Genomic DNA, 25,000 nt, shown 5'->3' on the forward strand with positions numbered 1-25,000 from the left:
TTGAACTCCTGCCAGGGGTAATGTGTGGTCATCTTCCCGATGATCGTCGGAGGAAGAGATTAAATATGGATGGATTCCTCAGATGTGGAGCGGCTCGTTCAGTCTCTGCGAGGCGTCCGCTACATTTCCAAACTCAATCCTGTTACTCAGGCTCCGCCGGCGCCGCACAGTCACACTCCCTCTGTTCTCTCCCGGTCTCCCACCCCCCCCACCCCCCACCGCTTGGTTGCTCTTTCTCTGTGACACCCTCCCTCTTGTCTTCTCCCATTCTCCTGCCAATTTATCGGCTTCAGCGAGCGTGGCACATGTCAGCACGAGGGGGGGGAGGGGGGCGGCTCCACTCTCTGCATGAATAATCGATGTCGCCCCCGGATTCAGACACAGCGATGTGCATGTCAGCGTCGAGGGGGGGATGAGACGGGGACTCCTGGTTAACGGCTGCAGCTCTCTTTTCTCTTTAAGCTTCTGCTGGAGATAAAAAGCTGACTGACGTACGACACCGTAAACATTCAAATTGAAGGTTAATCCCTAATCCCAAATAAACGCCAGTCTTAATTAAACACTGGCACGAGCAGTTTTTACAGCTCGTCTCTGCTTCAAATTTGATTTGCTCCAGACGTTAACTAAAGGTCTGTCTCGTATAGCTAAGAACGAGGAAGGAGGGCGCTCTACACAGCACTGACCCTCGCTTTTCTCACTCAGCAGAGCTCGTTAGCTTGTTGTACAGAGGGGGAGACAAAGTTGGAATGTTGACCTTTGACCTGTGTCAACTCTCAGAGACTCATTTATTTACGAGTCTCTGAGTGTTGAGATCTGAGTCAACAGCTTGTCAAAATAAAAGCAACACACTTCAGTTTGTCCACCTTCAAAATAAAAGCACCACGATTCAGTTTGCCCACCTTCAAAATAAAAGCACCACACTTCAGTTTGTCTACCTTCAAAATAAAAGCACCAAACATCAGTTTGTCAATCTTCAAAATAAAAGCACCACACTTCAGTTTGTCCACCTTCAAAATAAAAGCACCAAACATCACTTTGTCAACCTTCAAAATAAAAGCACCACACTTCAGTTTGTCAATCTTCAAAATAAAAGCACTAGATGTCATATTGTTTGTCAGGAGAAACTGAAATTCACAGAGTAGAGAATTAAATATTTAACGGTGTGGACAGACCCTGCACAGAGGTAAACCCAGAAAGCTCGGGTACACATGAAACGCTAGCAAAGGAGCTTGTAACAACATGTGCCCGGGTAATGGTGTCATGAACAAGTACCTGAGTTCTCCTACCCATCCCTACTTACAAGGCATACGATACAAAAGTCCCTTAGCAACAGTCTGGCATCAAACGGTTGCTAAGGTATGTGCAGCATGTAGACTGTCGCTCAAAAACAAGAACACTGAATCCAAACAAACAGTTTCTGTGGGACAGATGTTTCTGTTGGGACAGATGTTTCTGTGTTTCTGTAGGGACAGATGTTGCTGTGTGGAGTTTGTAGTTTCCAGCCTTTATGTTGAGTTAATTATGAAAAGGATGGATTATGCAACATAAAAACGCGACCTGTAAGAACCCACATACGAGGGTTGGCGTGATAACAAGGCGCCGTGCAGCTGGATTGATTCCAAAAGTAGGATTTCAAATCTAAGAGAAGTGTTTCCAGATCTTTCCCCTCGCCACCGCCTGATACCACGACCCATCAACATTTCCTCTGGATGCACGACGGCCTGGACTGTCCCTGAACGCCTCATCTCAATCCATACTCACAATAGAAGACTTTAAAATGAATTGATCTGATCTTTTTTTATAGCCCGAGTTTGATTATGTTTCACCTGAACAATTACAGATGTTATTGTTTTTTTGTGTGCAGCCAATCAGAATCGACCCGAGTGTGCTGCGTTTAAGTGTGCAGGAGTCTTCGGCACATGATTCATGACAACAGGAACACAAACGCAGCGTTCAGACGTTAAATCGATACGACGAACTGCAGTGAACATGTCACAGTGGATAAACATCCCCAGCGTCTGTCACTGCTCCACATCCTCCACTCTGAGACACTCAGGAGCCTGCTGTACGTCTGCAGCTCCCCCTACAGGCCATACAGGGAAACACAGCTCACATCACTGTCAACAGATCCACAGGATGGAAATAAATCCAGCTACACCAACAAGGTCAGGAGTAAAACAGGGGCGCAGTTATTCCCCCTCATTTTGTTCAAATGTATGCAGAAACATTTTCTCTCACCTGTGGAGGGATTCAAACCCAGAACCAGTCTGTGTTTTGTTTTTGATCCGGTCTGTCATTTACCTCAAACACAAACTAACTTTGTGTCTGCAGGATTAAAGATCACACGGTTGCAACAAAGAGGTCTGAAACAAACAAACTGTCAAACAAACAGCGACTGTCACCACAGGAAGTACGGGTATATCAAACTATTACTCAGACACTCAAATATCCTGCTTATATTACATACACTGAACTCACCACAGACACTCAAATATCCAACTTATATTAGAGACACTAAACTCACCACAGATACTCAGATATCAAACTTATATTACAGACACTAAACTCACCACAGATTCTCAGATATCAAACTTATATTACAGACACTAAACTCACCACAGACACTCAAATATCCAACTTATATTACAGACCCCAAACTCAACACAGATACTCAGATATCCCACTTATATTACAGACACTAAACTCACCACAGATTCTCAGATATCCAACTTATATTACAGACCCCTAACTCAACACAGATACTCAGATATCCCACTTATATTACAGACACTAAACTCACCACAGATTCTCAGATATCCAACTTATATTAGAGACACTAAACTCACCACAGACAAACAAAAATATCCAACTATAACTTCAGACACTGAACTCACCACAGACACTCAAATATCCCACTTTTATAACTGAACCTAAACTCACCACAGACATTTAAACCTTCAGATATCTCGATGACCCTGATGTATAAAGTTTTCAAAACATTAACGATCCAAAAGGCAACAAAAAGCAGGAACGTGTAGACACTAAGGAGTAAAGCGGCCTTGAAGGATTCGAAGACGAGAGAGGAAACACTAAAGCAGGTGATGAAGCTCAACAGGTAAACACCAAAGTGGAGTTTGGTACTAAAAAAGAGAGAATAAAAATGTGTTTTCCCAGAACAGCTGAAGCCTCACATCGAGTAACGAGTTAGTTTTAAGTCTAATTATAACCATCAGAAGCAGGTTAGGAAGAAGACGTTAATTATCAGAAAGAGGACGACTCCCTCATCTGTTTCAAAGTGTCTGATTCTCTTTTTAAAGAAGAATTACAGAGGAATGCATGTGTGTTAGTGTGTGTGTGTGTGAGGCAGTGGGGTAGTGCTGCGTGTCAGGAGCCTGGAGGTTGCTAGGCAACGCCAGGGAAGGCATGTGCTACTGCAGGGGTTCCTCACATCTGCCCAGAACATGATGCTGCTGCTTATGCAGGTAAACCTGTGTGTGTGTGTGTGTGTGTGTGTGTGTGTGTGTGTGTGTGTGTGTGTGTGTGTGTGTGTGTGTGTGTGTGTGTGTGTGTGTCTGAAACATTTAACGACGCACAAACCCATCTTATGTTTAGAGTAACGACCTGCTCTCAGCCGCTGCAGCCTTGTCGACCAATCACAGCTGTGCTCATGTTTACGACGTGTCTCTGTTTATCTGATGGAAACATTAAATCGCTGTAAAAACAGGCTGAGGGCGTTTTTTAGATCTGCGCCGAGGAGTCGAGACCAGATGTGAAGGTTTCTGCACGGTTCCTGATCCAGCACATGACGCAGCAGCAGCAGCAGCTCTCCTGTTGCAACTTTTCCACATCTGCCTCGTCCAGCAGCGGCACATCCACATATACACAAACACACACGCTCACACGGCGGGCTGCACGATCATCGTATGTTTACACACGGTGCCTCCTCACCTTTAGGATGTATATTCTCATGGCTGGGGGGGGAGAGGAGGAGGGGAGGTATGACCTACCAGGAGGCGCCGGTGGAGCCGCTTGGTTCTCCTTAGGGTGCCCATGATACGGCGGCCCATCTTTTTGGCGTACCACACGGAGTTCAGCATGCCGCTTGTTGCTGCTGCTGCTGCTGTGAAGGTGGAGGTGGTGCGTCCCCTCCTCTGCGCCTCCTCTCCTCTCGAGCCTGCTGCAGGCTGCGCGGCGGCGGAGGTGGTGCTGGCTGGAGTGCAGAGCAGACGATGGGAGGGGGGCTTCACTCCACCTCGTGTCCCCCCCTCCGCCGCCTCCTCCTCCTCCTCCTCGCAGACACAAACAGGGAGGCTGCAGAGGAGGTGAGACGCTCCGAGGTTGTCCTCCTCAGTATTCTCAGATAGCCGGTTGGCCGTCAGACGCTAAACTTCACTAGTAAAAAAAAAAAAAAAGGAGAGAGAGAGGATCCTCCGGGAGGGGGGGGGGGGGGGGGTTAACCTGCCAGGGTGAGAGAGCATCACTTAGCAGGCGGAGAGCGCGCAGCGGGTCGACCAGCCTCAGTCTGTGTGAGGCAGACAGAAACAACAGACTGCAGGGCTGACGAGAGGACGAGAGGCGGCTGTGTGTGTGTCTGACAGAGTGTGTGTGTGTGTTTAAAGAGAGCGCAGGCAAGGAAGAAATTAGTCCTCTGATCTCTCTCCTCTCTGCAGTCTGGAAATCTCACGCAGATCCTTCCTCCTCCTCCTCCTCCTCCTCCTCCTCCTCCTCCTGGGTTCTCAGTCCGCCGGGTTTATTCCGGCTGACCTCTGTCCTACTTCAGTCCTCAGATTTTGAGTCCCTCTCCAAACATGAGTCAGCGGGGGAAATCTCACACCTGAAAAATGCTGACTTATCACTCGGTGACGGACAGTAGGGTGAGAGGGGATGTCGGGGATCGACTGACAGCTGGTTCAATATAGTGAGGGAGTTCATCTAGACCCTTACTGTTTGTAAAGACAGCTCTGTTACTCCGTCTAAATCGGCTCAAGGTGAAAAATCTGTCTGTATTCTTATGGATTCAGAGAGACGGACAACTAAGGGTTGTCACAAAACGAGAATGTTGATACCTCTTTGGACACCAGAGAAACAAAAAATTGAAGTCCTAGGCACCCAGTATTTGTAACTTCTTGTTTTTAATTACCAAAAGATGCAGGGAAACTTCTGCACACATGTGTTGCCAATGTACTTTAACAGTTCAGTCAGTGTTCTCTCTCTCTCAACAGCCTTTACTTTAAAAAGATCTGGCGTATCAGAAGTTTTTTAATATTCTAATTTTTTTTTGTTTTCAGTAGTGGTATAACAATGTGATCTCATAAGGTCCTCCAAGAAAAAACAAAGTGCGGTCAGGAAAGTGAAGGGCAACTATGCATTGCCAAAAGCAAAAATGACTTGAGGCTACGGCTTCTCATTACCGAACATTAACTTCTCATTTGGTGTGCCACAAGGCTCTGTCCTGGGGCCAATACCTTTTGACATTTATGTTTGTAACGTGGCGACAAGCGTGTGAGAAGCTTGTGTTCATCGCTATGCAGATGACATCTGAATCTATATAGATGTTAATCCTAAACACCTACACTGTTGATGTTCATCACTATGCAGATGACACCTGAATCTATATAGATGTTAAACCCTAAACACCTTTACTGTTGATGTTCATCACTATGCAGATGACACCTGAATCTATATAGATGTTAATCCTAGACCTACACTGCTTTAAAAACTGAATTTCTGACATCTATTGATAAACTGTAGGGTCCTAAACCTACAGCAAGGCGTTGATGTTTATCTCTTTGCAGATGACATCAAACTCTTCCCCAGCTCTTGCAGCTACATGTCAGATGTGTCCTTGGGCAAGACCCTTAACCCCAAGTTCCTCCCCCAGCTTTGTCGGCGGCATATGAATGGATGAGTTAATACTGATGGACTCTTTACTCAGCAGCCTCTACCATCAGGGTGTGAATGTGTAGGTGTGACCTGCAGTGTTAAAGCGCTTTGAGGAGTCAGTAGACTAGAAAAGCGCCATACAAGCTCATGTCCATTTACCATTACTTTAAAAAACCAAATCTGACAAGTAATGCACACACTTCAAACCAATCAGGATGCATTCATCGGTCCCAAATAAACAATAAACAGTGCATAAAGCTTATCACTAGTGAATAAATAGAAGGTCTATGCAACAGATATCAGACAATTTATAGTTTTCAACTGACACAAATAACAAGCAAGCTTCTGCACATTTTCTTAGTTGCACAAAAACTTTGGAAAGGTTTCAGTATTGAAAATTGCCAATGTTTTTGTGCAATTATGACAGCCTGCAATTTGTCGCAGTTTTTCAGTTTCAGTACTTAACAGCGATTATAATCATTTTTTTTTATTTTTATGAAAGAGTACCTAAGTGTTGAACATGAACAACCTAACACACAACCCTATCTTCTTATATTGCAGTTCAAAAAACAAGAAAGAGAAGCACAAGTGTTTACTTGGGGATTAAATCTGATTTAAAAACGTGTCCTGTTCTTTTCACAGCAGAAACAAACTTGAGACAGAATTGTCTGTCAAGCTTTGAGGAAGTTTGATGTCTTTGTGTGTATAAGATACAGAAATGTGAGATTTGTGAGGGTATAAACCTTCTTAAAAATACAAATACAAATAACAGGATATAAGATGAGGGTTTTCTCACCCAAAGGGAAATACTTGGCCTCATAGTTTATGATTCTCAGACTCAGAACTTCTCATTTGAGAAAATGATTTCAGTGTTGTCTCATCAGTCTGAAAACTGTTCAAAAGATGACATTCTGCTCTTCATAAGTTTTCCTGATGTTACAAACTTCCTCTGCCTGGAAATGCACCGCTGAAATTTCATGATTTCCCTGAAATTCCAGGACTGACTGAAAGCTATAAATAGAGCTGGCCTGTGTTCCCAGCATCCTTTGCTGCAGCTGGGAATGAAGTGTAGCAGAGATGAGACGATGGAGAGGAAGCATTAGTGACAAGTCATTTCATGGCCTCTGAGTCCTTTTGTCCTGGTGATAAATATACACCAGAGCTGCTGTAAATCTTATTGGAGGCCGGCTGTTTTGCATTTTACAATCAGACCCTGTTACAGAAAGCCTCACTAAATCTGCCCTTGTCCTTCTCCACAGGTTCAACCCCCTCCTCCTCCACCACCACCTCCTCCATTTTCCTGCCGTCAGGATTTTCTTTGTCGGCATTCATCTCCTGTGTTGCCATGGTGCTGCTGAGGAGAGCGAGAGGCCGAGGAAGAGAGATGAAGAAATGAAAGGAATGATTAAAAAAAAAAAAGAAGGAGTGTACAGTACGTCCTCCCAGCCTTCAGTGTCTTTGTGGGATGTGACGATTCATTCACTGCGTTATCGCGGCAGAGGTGTTGGAGATAAGTGCTGGCTGACGTCAGAGGACGGGGACGTGTGGCTGTAGCAGATCAAACGGGAGGAAACAATGAGGGGGTAGGATGTGGAGAGTTCTCCACCAATCAGTGTCACTGTGAACAGAATACTCACAGCCATGCAGAGCAGGTGATGGTACAGGTGAACTGAAGGTGTGACGGTCCAGTTCTGGGATCAAAAAGTCGGATGTGACAACTACCAATTAAACCAGTCAGACTTTTAATGTGATCAATGTATAAATACTTCAACCTGGGGACCCATTGGCTATCATCTGACCATATGCCTCTGGGAATGATGACTGACTTGTCCGTATCTCCATGGTCGTGAGCAAGACTTCCTTTTTCTGTATACCTCATTGTTTACTGAAACTTAAGAAGCGACTATTTGTCATTTCTTGGTTCATTACATCCCTCAAAGGAGCGCCCATTCATCTGTTTGTGGTGGGTCTCAGTTTAACTGTGAATAGTAAGTTACACAGAGGCGTCACTCTGGATTACTTCAGCGGTATGAACCCGAAAAGAGGAACTAATTTCACAGGTCTTAAGTTTGCTAAATTAACAACATCATGATGCATATTTGTAAAAAGTCTGTCCTCAAGAGGGAGAAATGGAACGGAGGTCAAATTGATTATTTCTGATGCATTCAAGGAAGCCAGGAAATCTAAACACGTTCAAGAAAGCAAATCAGCGATTAAACTTCTCATTACCAACATCAAACGTCTCATAAGGAGTGCCACAAGGCTCTGTCCCAGGCCCAATACCTTTTGACATTTATGTTTGCATAATGTTCATCGCTATGCATCGCTATATAAATGTTAATCCTTAAAACTTGAGACCACTCCTTTGAAAGATGCATCTCTGACATCTATTGATTAACAGACTTCAAACTCGTCAGGATCTTTTCATATTATTCCTAAATAAAGAACTAAAAACCACTACCTTGACCTCTAAACTCACTTTACAGCCACAAGAATGTTTTTGACTATTATGTATAACGTAGGGTCCTAGACCTGCAGGAAGGTGTTGATTTGAATCGCTATGCAGACGACACCCAACTCTTTATAGCGTTTAAAAGATATATATTGATATAAAATCCCTCGCACTTTCATGCAGTTATCTGTTTATGGAGATACATAAATCTTTATCACATTCAAGGAGCCGGGATTTCATAACGGCGGATTGTGTTTCTGCTTTTGCATTCAAAGGAATGTTTGATCGGCTGTGGCTCAGTTGGTAGTTTTGGTCGTTTCTCAACCGGAAGGTAGATCCCCAGCTGTTGCAGCAACTTGTCCGATGTGTCCCTGGGCAAGACACCTAGCCTCAAGCTGCACCTGCTGCTTCGCCGGCAGCGGTGCAGTATGTAAGTGTATGAATGGGATTAGTTGCCTCTGATGGTATCTTTACACAGCAACTTCTACCATCAGTGTGTGAATGTGTAGGTGTGACCTGCAGGGTAAAGGTGCTTCGAGTCATCAGAAGACTAAAACAGCGCGATAAAAGCTCAAGTCCTTATACTATTTACCAGACAGACAGTTTTTCCTGCGTACACTGCTGATACATGACTGACTCCAAATGGAAACAACGCTTCACATACCAAAGTCAGGTCCTACGTGTACAGATTCTATATTTTTATGTAGAATCTGTAAATAGAGATGAAAAGAAACACAAGCTTTCAAACTTTGGACCGAGTCCATCAACAGTAGCCTGTTCTTTATTCCTTTATGCTAGGCTAACCCCAGCTAACCACATAAGAGCTAACATCCATCTGCACAATCTCAAAGTATTTCTTTGTTGTCCTTTGATCCCCGATGAAGCCTTAAAGTCCCGACATCAAATAAAACAACCACCAGCACCACCACAAACAGCAGCACCAACAGCACCAGCAGCACCAGCACCCCCAGCAGCGTGTTTTTAAGGTGGACTAGAGGGTTAGAGTCTCAAAATGAAGATGGAAATATTGTGAGATGTGAACAGCAGAAGTGAGGGGATAGTGAAGTTTGAGGTTACTATGACAACAGGTAGGATAGGGTGGTGGGAAGGGTTTGTTTACCTGGATTGGGGGGTAGGGGTTGGAGGAGCAGGAGGGGAGGGGGCTGTCTTCTCCGTGGGGGTAGAGGGTGGAGGACGTGGGGGAGGGGAGCTCCGGGAGGTGCTGTCCGTCATAGATGCACTCCAGAGATGCTACCTACAGAATACAGGGAGGGAAGATGGAGGCTCGCAGAGGTCAAAATACAGCAAAGGCAAAGCAGCAGAGAGAGATAATTCATCCTGAGAGACAAAGAATCAGAAAGAGGGTGAGGAAAGACACAACTACGGCAGACGGCAAGGACCACATGAGAAAAATGTAGCGATGGTCTCAGAGTTTTAAAGTTGAATCTGATAAAAACTTCAGATCCAGAGACAAATATTCTAAGAACTTTTTATTCATCTAGAGTTAATCCACTGATTGGACGGTGTTTTTTAGAGACATAAATGTTTTAAAATATTGCAAAAAGACTAAAGTTTTGTGAAGAAGTTTAAAATTTGACTTCAGAGTCAAAGCAAGATGTAAAAAAAGACTTGACGTGACAAGAGGTTAAGTAACTAATCTGACAATTAACTTCTCAGAAAATAATAAAAGCTAAGTGGGGAAAAAATATTTATGGATGAAAAAATTCAAAATCGGAGAATTTTGATTTGTGATTTCAAAATAAACCATTTAAAGCCCAATGTGAAAAACTTTATTTAACATAAAAAAGTGTATTTATTTATTATATAAATATGTATTTATATAATAAATAAATAAAAATGTAGTAAAATAAAATATTCATAACAAATTCCAGAAAAATCCAAATCAGAGATTAAGTTTAAAAATTGACACCAGACAAAACCAAATCGTATAATAATAATCGTATACAAAAGTTTTAAAAACCGAAGGTTAAATCACGATTCAGACTTCAAAATTAAAGTCAACCAAAATTAAATTTTTACAACAAAAAAAGAAAAGAAAAACATCTAAAATTAGATTTAAAAATAAAATAAATAAATAAAATATCAGAGATTAAATTCCAAATTCAGCAAATTCAGAATTGAAGTTTTTGAGAATCAGAAAAGTGACGTTGAATTCAAAAGTAAAATAAAAAATCCTAAATTAACAAAATAATAATGTAATAGTCTAAATTACAGATTAGAATTCTGACATTTAATCAAAATGGTGTCCTTTCACTTTAATTAATTTTTCACATGTGGCCCTTTTCTGCTTCCATACAAAGTAGATTCTAGACTAACAACAGAGTCTTGTTCAAGTGTTTTGTCCCTTTAGAAGTACTGTATTTTTATTTTGAAAGTGTGACCTAAAAATCAGGCGCCCAAACATCAGCGTCAGTTTCTAATCTGCTGAACAGTCACAAAAACTTTAAAACGTCCACAACACCGCATTTGCATGTCCAAACGGCGCACAGACACATGACTGAAAATGAGCCTCAGGAGGAGAAGCAGGAAGCCGACACACAACACGAGGACAAGACCTGAGACGTCTGACACGTCCGCTGAAGATAAGACAAGAAGCAGCACAGGTACATTAAGACCAATCATAGTGTGACCCACTCACAAAATACACAACAATGTTTGAATCATTTTTGTGTCCTGAATGCTCTGGATTTGTTTGGAGAAGGTAGGCGGTTTTAAAACACCCCCCCCCACACACGGCCGTTTTGGAGGCCCCTCGGTTTGTCAGATATGAGAGCAGTTATCAGGTCAACAGGTGTTGCAGCGATGGAAGCGGTCAAGAGAAGTGGTTCAGATAGAAGTGATTGTACCCGACCTAAAAAGCCTCTGCATGTTTCTAATAAGCTCCACGAGCAGAAACGTGCTCAAACTAGGATCAATATTGGAGATGCTTTTGAAAAATGGAGAGAGGTTAGAACACAGAAAGGTTTACAGACCCATGCAGAGCTGGATAAACACTGAAGCTTCAGAGTCCACCACATGGTGACCTGAGTGAGCATGGTCAATGTTTAGAATTTGGACTGCAGTACCCATTTCAAACACTAGGTGTCAGAGTTACATACTTCTCCTTTAAGTTTCTAATAAAAAAACAGCTGTTAGAGGTCTGACACATTTTTAAACATTATTTTCTCTGCATGGTGCCTGTCACTGTTTTTTTTCCACTAGAACTGTCCCTTAAAGAGTGTAATGTAATTTTAACCACCTTGTACGCTGTGAACTTTCAGAGGAGCATCATCATATTGACAATAACAACAGACTCTGTGAAGCTTCTCCTGCGGCGTCACTTACATCTCCACACCACACGGTGGCGGTAGAGCTCCAGCTGAGTGCAGCCTGAGCACATCAGTCCACACAAACATCAGAGCTCAGGTCCTCTACGAGTCAGGTTAATGAACTCAAAACAGCTGCTAGAGTATTATTTTCCAGCTTTTTCCTTTTTCTGCCAGGCTGGAAACTACTCTTAATCTTCGCTCACATCAGGCAAGGACGTTATTTTTTTTAATGTCTCCAGGGGATAAAATCTTTTAAAAACCACGTTAAAAAATATATTTTTTTAAATGTTTAGATTCAAAGCGAGTGCATTTTCAAGCTCCAACAAACCTGCCAATCTGTCTGTTTTAAAGTATTATGTCAATATTGTGTTATAAACACTCATGTTTATGTTTCCAGCATATGTGATGCAAAAAAAAACATCGGCAGTCGGTGTGTAAATGTGTGTGTGTGTGTGTGTGTGTGTGTGTGTGTGTGTGTGTGTGTGTGTGTGTGTGTGTGTGTATGTGTGTGTGTGTGAGATGGTTTAATGACAGCGGACAGGTATGACGAGCAGGTACAGGTGTGAGCCTCGGAGCAGCTTCAGTGTTTAGTGAACCACATGAAGGACACACAGACGAGTGTGTGTGTGTGTGTGTGTGTGTGTGTGTGTGTGTGTGTGTGTGTGTGTGTGTGTGTGTGTGTGTGTGTGTGTGTGTGTGTGTGTGTGTGTGTGTGTGTGTGTGTGTGTGTGTAGTAATTCACTTAAATCTGAATCCAGACTGAAGCAGCTTTAACGTCCTTGTCAGTCAAGTTTTTAATGAACAAAAAGACGACAGAGAGGAAAGAGAAGGCGATGGCATCCCTTACCTTCATGGGTGAAATGTGAGCGTGGGTGACGTATCCGTGCACATTCTCGATCTGGGACAGGTTCTTCTCTGCTACCTGGACAAGCTCCGCCCCCCCGGCCTCCTCCGTCAGCTGGGGGGAGCTCTGTTCCTGCGGGGACGAGTCCTCATCGTGGTGCCTGTACTTCTGTAAAACACAAAACAGGAGAAGACGGTCAGACTGTGGAGATTGCTGCCCTGAACGTGGACTGACAGGCGCAAGAGATTGCTGCCCTGAACACGGACTGATAGGCGCAAGAGATTGCTGCCCTGAACACGGACTGACAGGCGCAGGAGATTGCTGCCCTGAACACGGACTGATAGCGCAAGAGATTGCTGCCCTGAACACGGACTGACAGGCGCAGGACGATGCTGCCCTGAACGCAGACTGACAGGCGCAGGAGATTTTTACAGAAAGCCTTTAAAAATAAAAAACTTCACCGTCATTACTCTGATGTGCAACACTTCGAGCAGCCACTCCAACCACGTTACAGCTTTATTAAAATGGATCCAAACCAGAGAAAATCTACCAAAATAAAAGCCTCAGCTCGCTTCAGACGTCAGATGAAGAGAGGCTGATGAGTCACAGTTTTATTCATCTGTTGTGTCTCGTTCAGAGGAGAGGCGTTCATGTTGACAGGTGAGTGAGTCGAGTGTTACATAACGAGACGAAGTGACAGACCATCACGTCCTCAGATTCTCTCTGTTCACTAAACCAGGGCGCTTTAAGTCTCTAACAGCCGACCTGCTGCAGGAGACGCTTGTTAGCATCATCGTTCTGTTTAAATGAATCAAGATGAAAAGCAGGAACGTTGTCAAGTTGTACACGTGTTACAGGAACATGTTGTGTTGTGGTGCTAAGGGTTGCACAGACTCGTTGTGTGATGGCACCTGATCTCGACTCATTGCTCATGCGGGTAGAAAACAGAGGTGTGGACTCGAGTCACATGACCTGGACTTGAGCCTAACCCAGATCTTCCACCCTGTGCATTGAGTGTTCGCATCGGTGCGTGCCGAGAAGAAGGATTTCCAGCCGTTATTTTACAGATTCAATCGTAACAGCGCGAGATAATAACAATGTACGTGGTATAAAACTAGGGCTGGCTAAAAAAATCGATTCATCAATGCATTGCAATTATTATTTTCCCAATTTAAAATCGATTCAGGGAAATCCTGCCTTTGATTTTTTCCCCCCGTTGTAATGACACCCCTCTCCACTAGGGGGCGCTGTGGGTGCTGTGAATTCAGGTCAGGCACAATCTTTCACTTTAGATCATCCTGTACATTCATGTTTTATTCTTTGTTTATTAAAGAATAATGCAACGATAAAATACATTTTGAGTCGGTTTGTTTTAACCAAATACAAACACAATTATTTAACAAATCTAAAAAGGTTCTGTGATGAGCTATCTGGGTATTTCTCTCATCTATGTGTAATACTGAATCGATATTGAAGCATATTGATCAATATCGAATCGAGTCATGAGGTTGTGGACAAAACCCAGCTCTATATAAAACCATTAAAAACACACACATAAACCAGATGTTTCAGTGTCTGACTTCCTGTCTCGCTTCATCTGCTCTGTGGTTCATCGATGCTCCATGCTCTGACATCCTGCAGAAATAGAAGCCTTGCTGCAGAGGACGCCGGACCGAAGGAGCGGAGACAGAAGAAGAACACATACTGAATAAAAGTGAAAACCTTCGTCCCTCATTGGGGTCTCCCTCAAACTGTCATTTTGTCGATTTGTCCAAATAATCAATACGTGATCACATCTACTCGCTCTGCCGCCCTGACAGGATCCATCCATCCATAAATTATCCGTCTCTAGAAAGAGATTAAACAGGCTTTTTAAGGGCGAGAGTTTCGGGGGGTTGTGACTGTTTGTGTTTCCTGTCGTTTCGGGGGAAACTGTGTCGGACATTTTTTCTTCTCTCCACTTTCCTTCGTCGTGTTTCTCTCTCTCACTTCTTTTGTCCGCTCTGTGCAGACATTCTCCTCTGCGTCGTGTGAATCAGCCCACAGTCAGAGTCTCTGAGTTCAGGAGGTATTTTAGGAAACACTAGACGGCGTTAATGTTTCTGTGTATTTATTAACCCAAGCGCTGCATGTAAAGGATTTTCTCTTCTTACATCTCACACTTGAAACACTGTTTGTGTCGATGTGTGAATCATCACAGCTTCAAGGTGTTAGATGTACCTACATGTTTGATTTATTGGTTTGCAGAGGGACAGCGTGCATCACTCGACTTCATCCCATTCCTCACTTTGCCAGATGTTCTTCAGCGTCGAGGAATTTAGAGGAACCTTCATAGCTCCTGCTTCAGAGTAGGAACTCTCCCGTCAACATGGCGGTTCAGGTCATTTTTGAGACTTTAATTTTATGTTGATAACTTCCCTGCAGACGATCCGGTCGCTCATCCCAGCTGGTTTGAAGCCCGAGCTGTGTGTGCAGTGAAGTATCCACCATGACTCTCCTGCTTTAATTACTGATTTAACTACTGGGCGGATTAGGTTCAGGAGCAGAGGCCAACAGATTAAGAGGAGATTACACTCAGTGAGGGAGGAACACTCCCAGTATGACTCTCCTCATCATCCAGTGCTAACAACAGAGGTGCTAAAACATCTATAGCAGCCTGAAATCTCAAACATGGAGTCAGACATGAGGGGGGAGGAGCTGGGATGGGACTGGACGGATGGATGTATGGACTGAATGCAGCCAAAACACAACGCACACGTATCTGCTGGAAGTTCGGTGTAAATCTTCTTTCTTGCCGTTTCTTTTCTCTCTCCGGTAGACGATCCTTCTTCTTGTTTCTTTGTTGACTTTCACTGATGAACTTTGGTTTTCACAGCAATCATGCACGCAACACTCAGCAGAGCAACGATAGTGAGTGCTCCCAGATGGGGCCCCCTTAGGGAGGTCTCCTACTGTCGTTGGAAATTTTGGAACATTTTGGGCCTCTGCTTTGGTTTAAAGTTTGTTTGAGCCCCCGGGGGGGGGGACACACAGTCGCCTGCCTTCCCTGTTGACAAGTAGCACCTCTGCATGAACCGCTGTCAGTAGTAGTGTTCTTGATCTGTCGTGCCAAATCACTTTAATGTTGACATCTAAACACCTGACTGCTGATTCACAGAGGAGGTGTCGTATCGGGCAGAAGAACAAACTCTGACCCGTTTTCATCGTCAGACACGAGAGGAAACGTTGGCACTGTGGGAGTCACCAGAAGAACTCAGGAAACAAACACCAGTGACTGAAATGGCAATTGTTATTGAAATTGTTGTTTCAAACATCAGCATTGGTGCAGATTTTCCTGATCAGTGCATCTCTGAAATAGAGACAATAAATACAACAGATGAAACAACGGGGTAAACACAAACACGATTAAGGGGACAGAGAGCCTAGGGGTTATGTGCACCCCACGCACAGACGCTGTTGTCCTCGTTGTAGCGGCCGTTGGTTTGATTCCGACCCGGCCCTTTCCCAACATTTCCTGACTCTCTTCAGCTGTCCTATCCTGAGCCCCCCAAAAAAAACACCTTTCTACAATTCACTTATCAGACTCTTTTATCCAAAGAGACGTACATCAGAGAGTAAGAACAACACAAGCAAGGATCTAGAAAAAAAGGAACAATGTGAGTAAGAGCAAACGATCAGCTTTGAGTCTGATTGGACACACAGGTGCTGACAGGAAGTGACCAGAGGCAAAGCACAACATTGAGGGCAGTTCTTGAGAGCTCTAATCAGTATAGAAACCATCTTATAAGTCGTCGTTATCAAACAAAAACCATCGTCATTACCATCATTAAAAAAACCTTTAAAAAGCAAAAAGCAATGAGTCGTTTAAAAAGTCGACGACAGCAGGGAGAAGTTTCTCTTTTGTCCTGTGGTCTGTCGGTCTGAATCTGCGACCGGACGACAGCACAGGGACCTTCTTTAAAGTCCTCACTTTGTGCAGGTGTGTCGGGTCACTGAGGGTCAAACCTGTGCACGAGGTATGACAGCTCCCACGCTCCTGTCTTATGAAACACATGTAGTGTCTGTACTTTTTAAATCAACCATCAACAAGACGTGTCGTTTGAAAGGCCGTGGTATCAAACATTGTATCACAGCTGTCCGCTGAATATTTCTGTAAGAGAGTCATTTAATCACACTCAGGATATCTTCATCATCCAGATAAATAAACAAAAAGCGTTTCCTCTGGTCTTCTCCTGTCGCCCCCCAGTGGTGGAATGAACTTCCAAACTCCATGTGATCTGCAGAGTCCCTCTGCACCTTTAAGAAAAAGCTAAAGGCCCAGCTCTTTCATGAATACCTACTAACTTATTGATGATGGTCTCCATATTATTGATGATGATGATGGTAATGACGATGGTTTTTGTTTGATAACGACGACTTATAAGATGGTTTCTATACTGATTAGAGCTCTCAAGAACTGCCCTCAATGTTGTGCTTTGCCTCTGGTCACTTCCTGTCAGCACCTGTGTGTCCAATCAGACTCAAAGCTGATCGTTTGCTCTTACTCACATTGTTCCCTTTTTTCTAGATCCTTGCTTGTGTTGTTCTTCCTCTCTGATGTACGTCTCTTTGGATAAAAGCGTCTGCTCAGTGAATTGTAGGATTGTCTTCAGGTACTTTAAGTGTTCACAGCGTCTGCTACACAACAGCTCCGTCTAAATGTTGCATGACCAACAGAGCGGCAGATGGAGAAGCATCAGGAGGCTGCAGGCGAGCCGAGCCGTCACGACACTCGGAGGGGGAGAAACAAACTGCGAACACACAAAGCAGGAAGTGCGTGAACCGGTCTGTTCACAGGTCGCACCGCTGCACCGTGTGAGCCCACACGGGATCAAACCGTGGCACCTGACGACAGCGCCCGCAGGTACACAGACCAACAAGCTGCTGATTGTTTAAAAAGATTTAAAGAGGTGTGAAGCTGCAGAGAGGACACTGAGGAACACATCGCAGGATCAACTCCCCGCCGCACGTCAAGAAGACCGAGACACCTGGCCCACTCACTGGGGGGGGAGAGGAGGGGGGGGGAGAGAGGAGGAGGGGGGAGAGGAGGAGGGGGGAGGAGGGGGGAGCACATGTTAATGTGGACGTAGGAGGCAGCGGGGAGGTTTCCAGTGAAACAAAGAGGAGGAGGAGGAAGAGGAGGAGGAAGAGGAGGAGGAGGAGGAAGTGGAGGAGGAGGAGGAGGAAGAGGAGGAAGAGGAAGAGGAGGAGGAGGAGGAAGTGGAGGAGGAAGAAGAGGAGGAGGAAGAGGAGGAGGAAGAGGAGGAGGAGGAGGAGGAGAAGGAAGTGGAGGAGGAGGAGGAAGAGGAGGAGGAAGAGGAGGAGGAGGGGGAAGTGGAGGAAGAGGAGGAGGAGGAAGTGGAGGAGGAGGAAGAGGAGGAGGAGGAGGAAGAGGAAGAGGAGGAGGAAGGGGAGGAGGAAGTGGAGGAGGAGGAAGAGGAGGAGGAGGAGGAAGTGGAGGAAGAGGAAGAGGAGGAGGAGGAGGAGGAAGAGGAGGAGGAGGAAGAGGAGGAGGAGGAGGAGGAGGAAGTGGAGGAGGAGGAGGAAGAGGAGGAGGAGGAGGAAGGGGAGGAGGAAGTGGAGGAGGAGGAAGAGGAGGAGGAGGAGGAAGTGGAGGAAGAGGAAGAGAAGGAAGAGGAGGAGGAAGTGGAGGAGGAGGAAGAGGAGGAGGAAGTGGAGGAAGAGGAAGAGGAGGAAGAGGAGGAGGAGGAGGAAGAGGAGGAGGAAGTGGAGGAGGGGGAGGAAGTGGAGGAGGAGGAGGAGGAGGAAGTGGAGGAAGAGGAAGAGGAGGAAGAGGAGGAAGGGGAGGAGGAAGTGGAGGAGGAGGAGGAGGAAGTGGAGGAGGAAGTGGAGGAGGAGGAGGAGGAAGTGGAGGAGGAGGAGGAGGAAGTGGAGGAAGTGGAGGAAGAGGAGGAAGTGGAGGAAGAAGTGGAGGAGGAGGAGGAGAAAGAGTAGGAAGAGGAAGAGGAGGAAGAAGAGGAAGAAGAGGAGGAAGTAGAGAAGGAGGAGGAAGAGGAGGAGGAGGAAGAGGATCAAACTCTTCATTTCTTAGCTGATATGATGTAAACAGAGTTACTTAATGATCGTTTTGTGCAGCGATGTGAGATTCACAGACAGGGGGGTCAGAGGGTCAGAGGGTCAGAGGGTCAGAGGGTCAGGGGGTCAGAGGATCAGAGGGTCAGGGGGTCAGGGGGTCAGAGGATCAGAGGGTCAGAGGGTCAGAGGATCAGAGGGTCAGAGGGTCAGAGGATCAGGGGGTCAGAGGGTCAGAGGGTCAGAGGGTCAGAGGATCAGAGGGTCAGAGGGTCAGAGGGTCAGAGGATCAGAGGATCAGAGGGTCAGAGGGTCAGAGGATCAGGGGGTCAGAGGGTCAGAGGATCAGAGGGTCAGAGGGTCAGAGGGTCAGAGGGTCAGAGGATCAGAGGGTCAGAGGGTCAGAGGGTCAGAGGGTCAGAGGATCAGAGGGTCAGAGGATCAGAGGGTCAGAGGGTCAGAGGATCAGAGGGTCAGAGGGTCAGAGGATCAGAGGGTCAGAGGGTCAGAGGGTCAGAGGATCAGAGGGTCAGAGGGTCAGAGGATCAGAGGGTCAGAGGGTCAGAGGGTCAGAGGATCAGAGGGTCAGAGGGTCAGAGGATCAGAGGGTCAGAGGGTCAGAGGATCAGAGGGTCAGAGGGTCAGAGGGTCAGAGGGTCAGAGGATCAGAGGGTCAGAGGATCAGAGGGTCAGAGGGTCAGAGGATCAGAGGGTCAGAGGGTCAGAGGATCAGAGGGTCAGAGGGTCAGAGGGTCAGAGGATCAGAGGGTCATGGGGTCAGGGGGTCAGGGGGTCAGAGGGTCAGAGGGTCAGAGGGTCAGGGGGTCAGGGGGTCAGAGGGTCAGAGTAAGTGTTGGAATAGTTTACTCTAAGTGCAGCAACAACAACTAGTGTTTAAAACGGGTACTGCAGTTCAAATGTAACACATTAAAAGTCCTGTTTCCACCAAGTGGTCCGGTTCTGTTCTGTGTCGTTCTGAAGGTTTCAACATCTGGAGCTCGACCCTGATCTGATCTGGCTCTTCTTAGTTGAAAAGTGTTCCTGATATGATTTGATCTGAATGTTAAGTAATCAGCTCACTGCTCCACGCTTGATAACTTCCGGCACATTCTATTGAGTGTGCGGTGGTGAAGGCAGTCGATGTCAGCTGATCAATGTGGCTTAATTAAGATCAAAGTGTCGGAGCATGAGAGACAGCTGAGCGCTGCATTACATCACATGTAACCTCCAGTGTGAGATTTACGAGAGCCCTGCCCCCTAATCCTTCAGATCAACTACGGACACCAATCACATCTGGATCACTGCAGCTGGACTCTGACTCCTCCCCCCAACGGCCAATCAGAGAGAAGGGGGGCAAAGGTCAACTGTGAGGTCTATTTCTAACAGAGATAGAGATTTTGAAACATGATACAATTATAGTAAAAATCAAAAGGTAGTCCAAGGTCCCCAATATATCTGGTGGTTTCTTCTTTTTAATTACCAAAAGTTGCAAGCAAACTCCTGCATATCGTCTAAATTGTGCGATTCAGAGGGTGTGCAGGAGTCTTCTTGAAATTTGAAGAAGTCAGGAGATGTCGAATGGAGGATGAGTCAAGTGATTTGACGTCATATAGCGGTCCACTTCCTTATTTTTAGCGGGGTTGTGTTCACATCTCCTGTGGACAGTGCTCGAGAACACCTGAGTCCTGCCTGGGACCCCCTCTTCAGAACAGAAATATTAAAAGGCAGGATGAACCTTCTGATGTTTCTAAAGGAAACTACACACAGGGTTTAAACTTCTGAATATCAGTGACAACATGCAGGGGAAATAAAGTGTTGGTCAAATTCACAGAAAAGTTACTGTACCAGCCAAATGTGCACGGTTGTGTTTTAGTCAAGACCAAGACATATCCGAGACCAGAGTGCTCCGAGACAGAGACCATGACCAAGGCAGGGCGAGAAAGAGTCAAGACCAAGATCATAAATATCACAGAAAACTCCTCATCTTGTGTGCAGGGGCCGTGTCCCTCACTTAGACCCAGGAAGGGGTCTCCAGGAAGGTTGTGGCCGTAACCGGGGGATAGAAAGTACAAATAGATTGAAGTTATTTGCAGGAGCAACTTGGGGTTAAGTGTCTTTACGAAGGACACATCGTACATGTCGCTGCAGGAGCTGGGATTTGAACCCCCGGCCTTCCGGTTGAGAGACGACCAGCTCTACCACTGAGCCACAGACGCCCCGCCCTCTTTGTTAAACTATTTTTAAAGACCCAACATGACTCCACCATGAGAGAGGAAAGTTGAGGCACCTCGGGAAAGCATGTCGTCATGAGGGGAATAATGACTTCAGTATCGATATCAGCCGAGCATGTGATCGGCAAAGGACAAATAAAGGCGGGAAAAGTAAGCACTTTCAAATTTCATAAACTAACAGACAGACTTGTACTGAGCTTCTCCAAAACCAAACTCAGACCTCGTCCACACGTAGGCGGGTATTTTTGACAATGTAGGTTTTCCTGTTTCGTACACAAACTGCTTTTCAGGTCTCTGAAAACTCTCCTTTAGTAAAACTTCTTCCAGGATGAAGATGTTCACAAACTTAGTTTAAGGTGTTTCTGTGTAGACGGGGAAACAAGAGTGTTGGTCTTGTAACGCCACGCTGGGCGCCGGTCTCTCCTCCGTGTGACGTCATTGTGCGACGCTGTCTCTTTAGTTTAAATGAGATTAGAGCAATGGCAGACGTAACGATGCTAACTGGACGTGTGGACGACATTATTCACCTCCATCACTGTCTGGTTTGGATCTGCAACCAAACTGGACAGACACAGACTGCAACAGACTATAAGGACTGCAGAAAAATATCACTGGTGTCGACCTGCCCCCCATCCAAGACAGGAAACGGGCAGGTAGCATCACTGCAGACTCCGGACACAAACTGTTCAAACTCATCCCCTCTGGCAGCCGTTACAGAACACTGTACGCTAAAACAACCGTTTCTTCCCCCAGGCTGTCACTCTGATGAACGCTAAACAGACACAGAAATTAAATTCCTTGCGTGTGTAAGCATACCTGGACAATAAATCTGATTCTGATTCTTTTTTCAAACGGAGGAAAAGCTGAGTTTCAAAAACTACCCGCCTCCATGTGGACTAGGCCTTACTCTCTCACCTCTGAAGGTGAGTCACACAGCGAGAGAGGAGAGACCGCTGACTCTCTAAAAGACAAGCCTCTTCTCTTAAAGGTAATCTGTGTTTTCGTTCATATCAAACCTTTCAATCTGATGTTAGTGATGGTGCATGTTGGTAATCTGTGTGACTACAGTTTCTTCCTGCATGCTGAGCTCGGCTGAGTCCCCGCCTCCATCAGCACATCTGATGTGTGCGTGGTGTTTCCCTGCAGAGCACATGTTCACCACACATGCACGTGCCTGCCAGCCTGCCAAACGACGCTCCCCACCGGCCAATCACGCCTCACAGCTGCTGCTGCCCCGGCTTCAGATTGGCCGGTGCAGTGAAGCGGAGAGAATGAGCGGCTCTGTCGGCCTATCGCGTGGCGTCGGGTCAAACAAGTAAACACAGCTCGCTCGCTGACAACGAGTTAACGGGGTTTCCCCCCCTCAGCTGTCGTCTGACAGGCGCACAGCGGAGGAGACAACAACAACAGCAGAACCTGGTTTACACTTTCAGTTTCAGTTTCTCTTCTCTCTGATGTGATTTGTTTTTCAGTCTCACCCACACATTTGATTTTAATCCAAGAAAATGTTTTCTGTGGATTTTGTTTCTCAGAACATCCTCAGATGAATCGTGGCATCGCAGTGATTTACATCAAATGTTTCTGATTGAGTTCAGAGGTTCAGGTATTCAAAATGTAAAGAATCAAATCTTCACCAACGGCACTCCACATGCTTTGAAGCCGTGTTTGGGAGAAATGATGCCTCGTACTACAAATCCATAATTTAGTCGCTTTCTAAAACAAACAAAGCCGACATTTAGGGATGAGATGGATCATGTTTTAGAACCTTTTGGAAAACAAACGTCTGCTGCCTCAAGAAGACTTTTTTTAGATTTACCTAAAAGATGAGTCCATAAATCATGTTGCATCATCAGTTTTTCATGTTGAAACGCTTAAGATAATCTGATTCACGCTCAAGGAGAAGTTAAGTAACCAATCGATTTACAGAAAATGTAATCGCCATCTCATATCACCTCAGAAACCTAGAGCGTCTTTTTTAAGTACCTGAATCGTTTTCAAGCTACCCTTCATGGGGTCCATTTCCATCCTGTTTCTAATGAGACATTCAGAGTCTGTTTTCAGGCACCCGTTAAATATTTGACTGATTCTCTAACAGCGGTTTTAGATCAAACTATAGAGCATCTATTTTCAATAACCCGAATAGTTTACAAGCTACCCTTCTCAAGTTTCCAGAGTGTTTCCAATGAGCCATTCAGAGTCTGTTTTCAGGTACCAAGTTTCCAGAGTGTTTCCAATGAGCCATTCAGAGTCTGTTTTCAGGTACCCTTCTGCAAATCAGTTTCAGGTCAACTTTTAGGTCTCTTTCTCGATACCCTGGAGCGTGCGTTTCAAAATCTCTTTAAGCTTTGGTTTCAACGATCCGTAAAGTGCTAAGTGTTTGTTCTGAGGTAAAGTTTACTGTCTCATACAAATGTACATTTAGCACCTGTTCATGGTACAATTAGGGTCCGTATCAAGTAACCCTTAGAGCCTGTTTCCATTAAAGTGCTGGTGACCAATTTAAATACAAAACCAATGCTAAATGGACTTAAGCTTGGATATTTATTTTCTAGTCTTCTGAGTCCTCAAAGCTCTTTAACACCGCAGGTCACACCTCCACATTCATACACTGATGGTAGAGGCTGCTGAGTAAAGAGTCCATCAGTATATTAACTCATCCATTCATACACTGATGTAGAGGCCGCTGAGTAAAGAGTCCATCAGTATTAACTCATCCATTCACACACATTCACACACTGATGGTAGAGGCTGCTGAGAGTCCATCAGTATTAACTCATCCATTCACACACTGATGGTAGAGGCTGCTGAGTAAAGAGTCCATCAGTATTAACTCATCCATTCACACACTGATGGGTAGAGGCTGCTGAGTAAAGAGTCCATCAGTATTAACTCATCCATTCATACACATTAACACACTGATGGTAGAGGCTGCTGTGTAAAGAGTCCATCAGTATTAACTCATCCATTCATACACAGCAGCGGGAGCAACTTGGGGCTCGAGGACACATTGGACATGTGGCTGCACGAGCTGGGGATCGAACCCCCGACCTGAGGAATGCGAGTCGACCGACTCTACCAACTGAGCCGCAGCCGTCCCTGTGTGGTTGAACCAGTCAGCTCGTAACGCTGAGCTCAAAGCAGTTCAAAGTTTAGAAGGAGTGCCACGCTCGTCAGTGTCTCTTCCCCCTCACCGACCAATCTCAACAAAGAAGGGGCGGGGCTTCTGATATCAGCTTTGTCAACAAAAATGGCGGAGGAAAAAGAAAAAAAACTTATCCGACTTGACATCGTCTTCAAACATATTCAGCACACATAGATATCAGAACCCGGTGCAGGAGGATTATTGAGGTTAACTTTCGTAACCTAGCAACAACAAGCAATGGTGATCAGCGCTCTGAAACGAAGGTTGGGAGTATTGTTTGTTTTGAGACACTATCAGCTAACCTCATGGTGCGATTTATAAAAGGTACCTCGTGGCGTTCCATCATCAGCCGCTGATGTTGAACAAGAGATGCAAACAGCAGAGAGTGACCTCTGCTGGTTTAAAAACGAGTACTGAAGTATAAATATTATAAATTGATTTTAAGTTAGTTTGAGGAAAATGTTATGGTCACAGTTCAACTAGAAACTTCCAGGGTGACATCTCGCCGTTTCACACGGACTTGAAGCTCCAAAACACTCAAACTGCCGACCATCAACCGGTCCAAAATGTAACCCCCCCCCACAAATGACAGTTTTTGCACGGTGGATGATTAAAATAAATTTGTTCTCTATTCTGATGAAGTTCAGTCATTCACCTTCTTCCACAACGCTCTCCTACAACACTTTTATAAACAAACGCTGCCCTCTCTGTGACCCCCGTCCCCCTCGTCCCTCGCTCGGCTCCAGATGTTTCCACCCACCTTGCAGCCGAACATGAGGGAGATGGTGCTGTTGGTGCAGGCCACCTTGCAGTGGCACAGCATGGGCGAGAAACACTCCAGCTTCTTGGAGCCGCCGGGGGACATCTTGTCGGAGCCGAGGCAGTTGGCCGACAGCCGCCTCCTCCTCTGGGAGCGCTGCTGGCTCCTCCCGCGCCGCACGGCTCCTCCAGCCGTGGATCCCCTGCACCTCCGTCTTCTCCTCCAGCACCATCCTCCCCCCCACCTCCTCCTCCTCCTCCTCCGCTGCTGCTGCTGCTGCTCCTGCT

At 45.5% G+C, this 25,000-nt stretch overlaps 1 protein-coding gene across 25 annotated transcripts in view; it reads right to left on the reverse strand.

Annotated features, from left to right (window-relative positions):
* LOC110005370 (discs large homolog 1-like protein) overlaps window positions 1-25,000 on the reverse strand; it is a 105,833-nt gene that overhangs the window by 39,325 nt on the left and 41,508 nt on the right. For 8 of the 25 annotated variants that reach the window (XM_065953473.1, XM_065953472.1, XM_065953470.1 and 5 more), the window contains 2 exons: window positions 12,512-12,676; window positions 9,456-9,590 (listed from right to left, as the gene is read on the reverse strand). In XM_065953473.1, coding sequence (XP_065809545.1) covers window positions 9,456-9,590; window positions 12,512-12,676 — 300 coding nt within the window. Of the gene's footprint in view, window positions 68-4,007; window positions 4,374-5,398; window positions 5,401-5,931; window positions 5,940-9,455; window positions 9,591-12,511; window positions 12,677-24,713; window positions 24,991-25,000 lie in introns of those variants that run through there. The other 17 variants (XM_065953495.1, XM_065953477.1, XM_065953479.1 and 14 more) reach the window with 7 other exon arrangements.

This window comes from Labrus bergylta, chromosome 4, assembly GCF_963930695.1.
Source record: "Labrus bergylta chromosome 4, fLabBer1.1, whole genome shotgun sequence".
Lineage (NCBI taxonomy): Eukaryota > Metazoa > Chordata > Actinopteri > Labriformes > Labridae > Labrus > Labrus bergylta.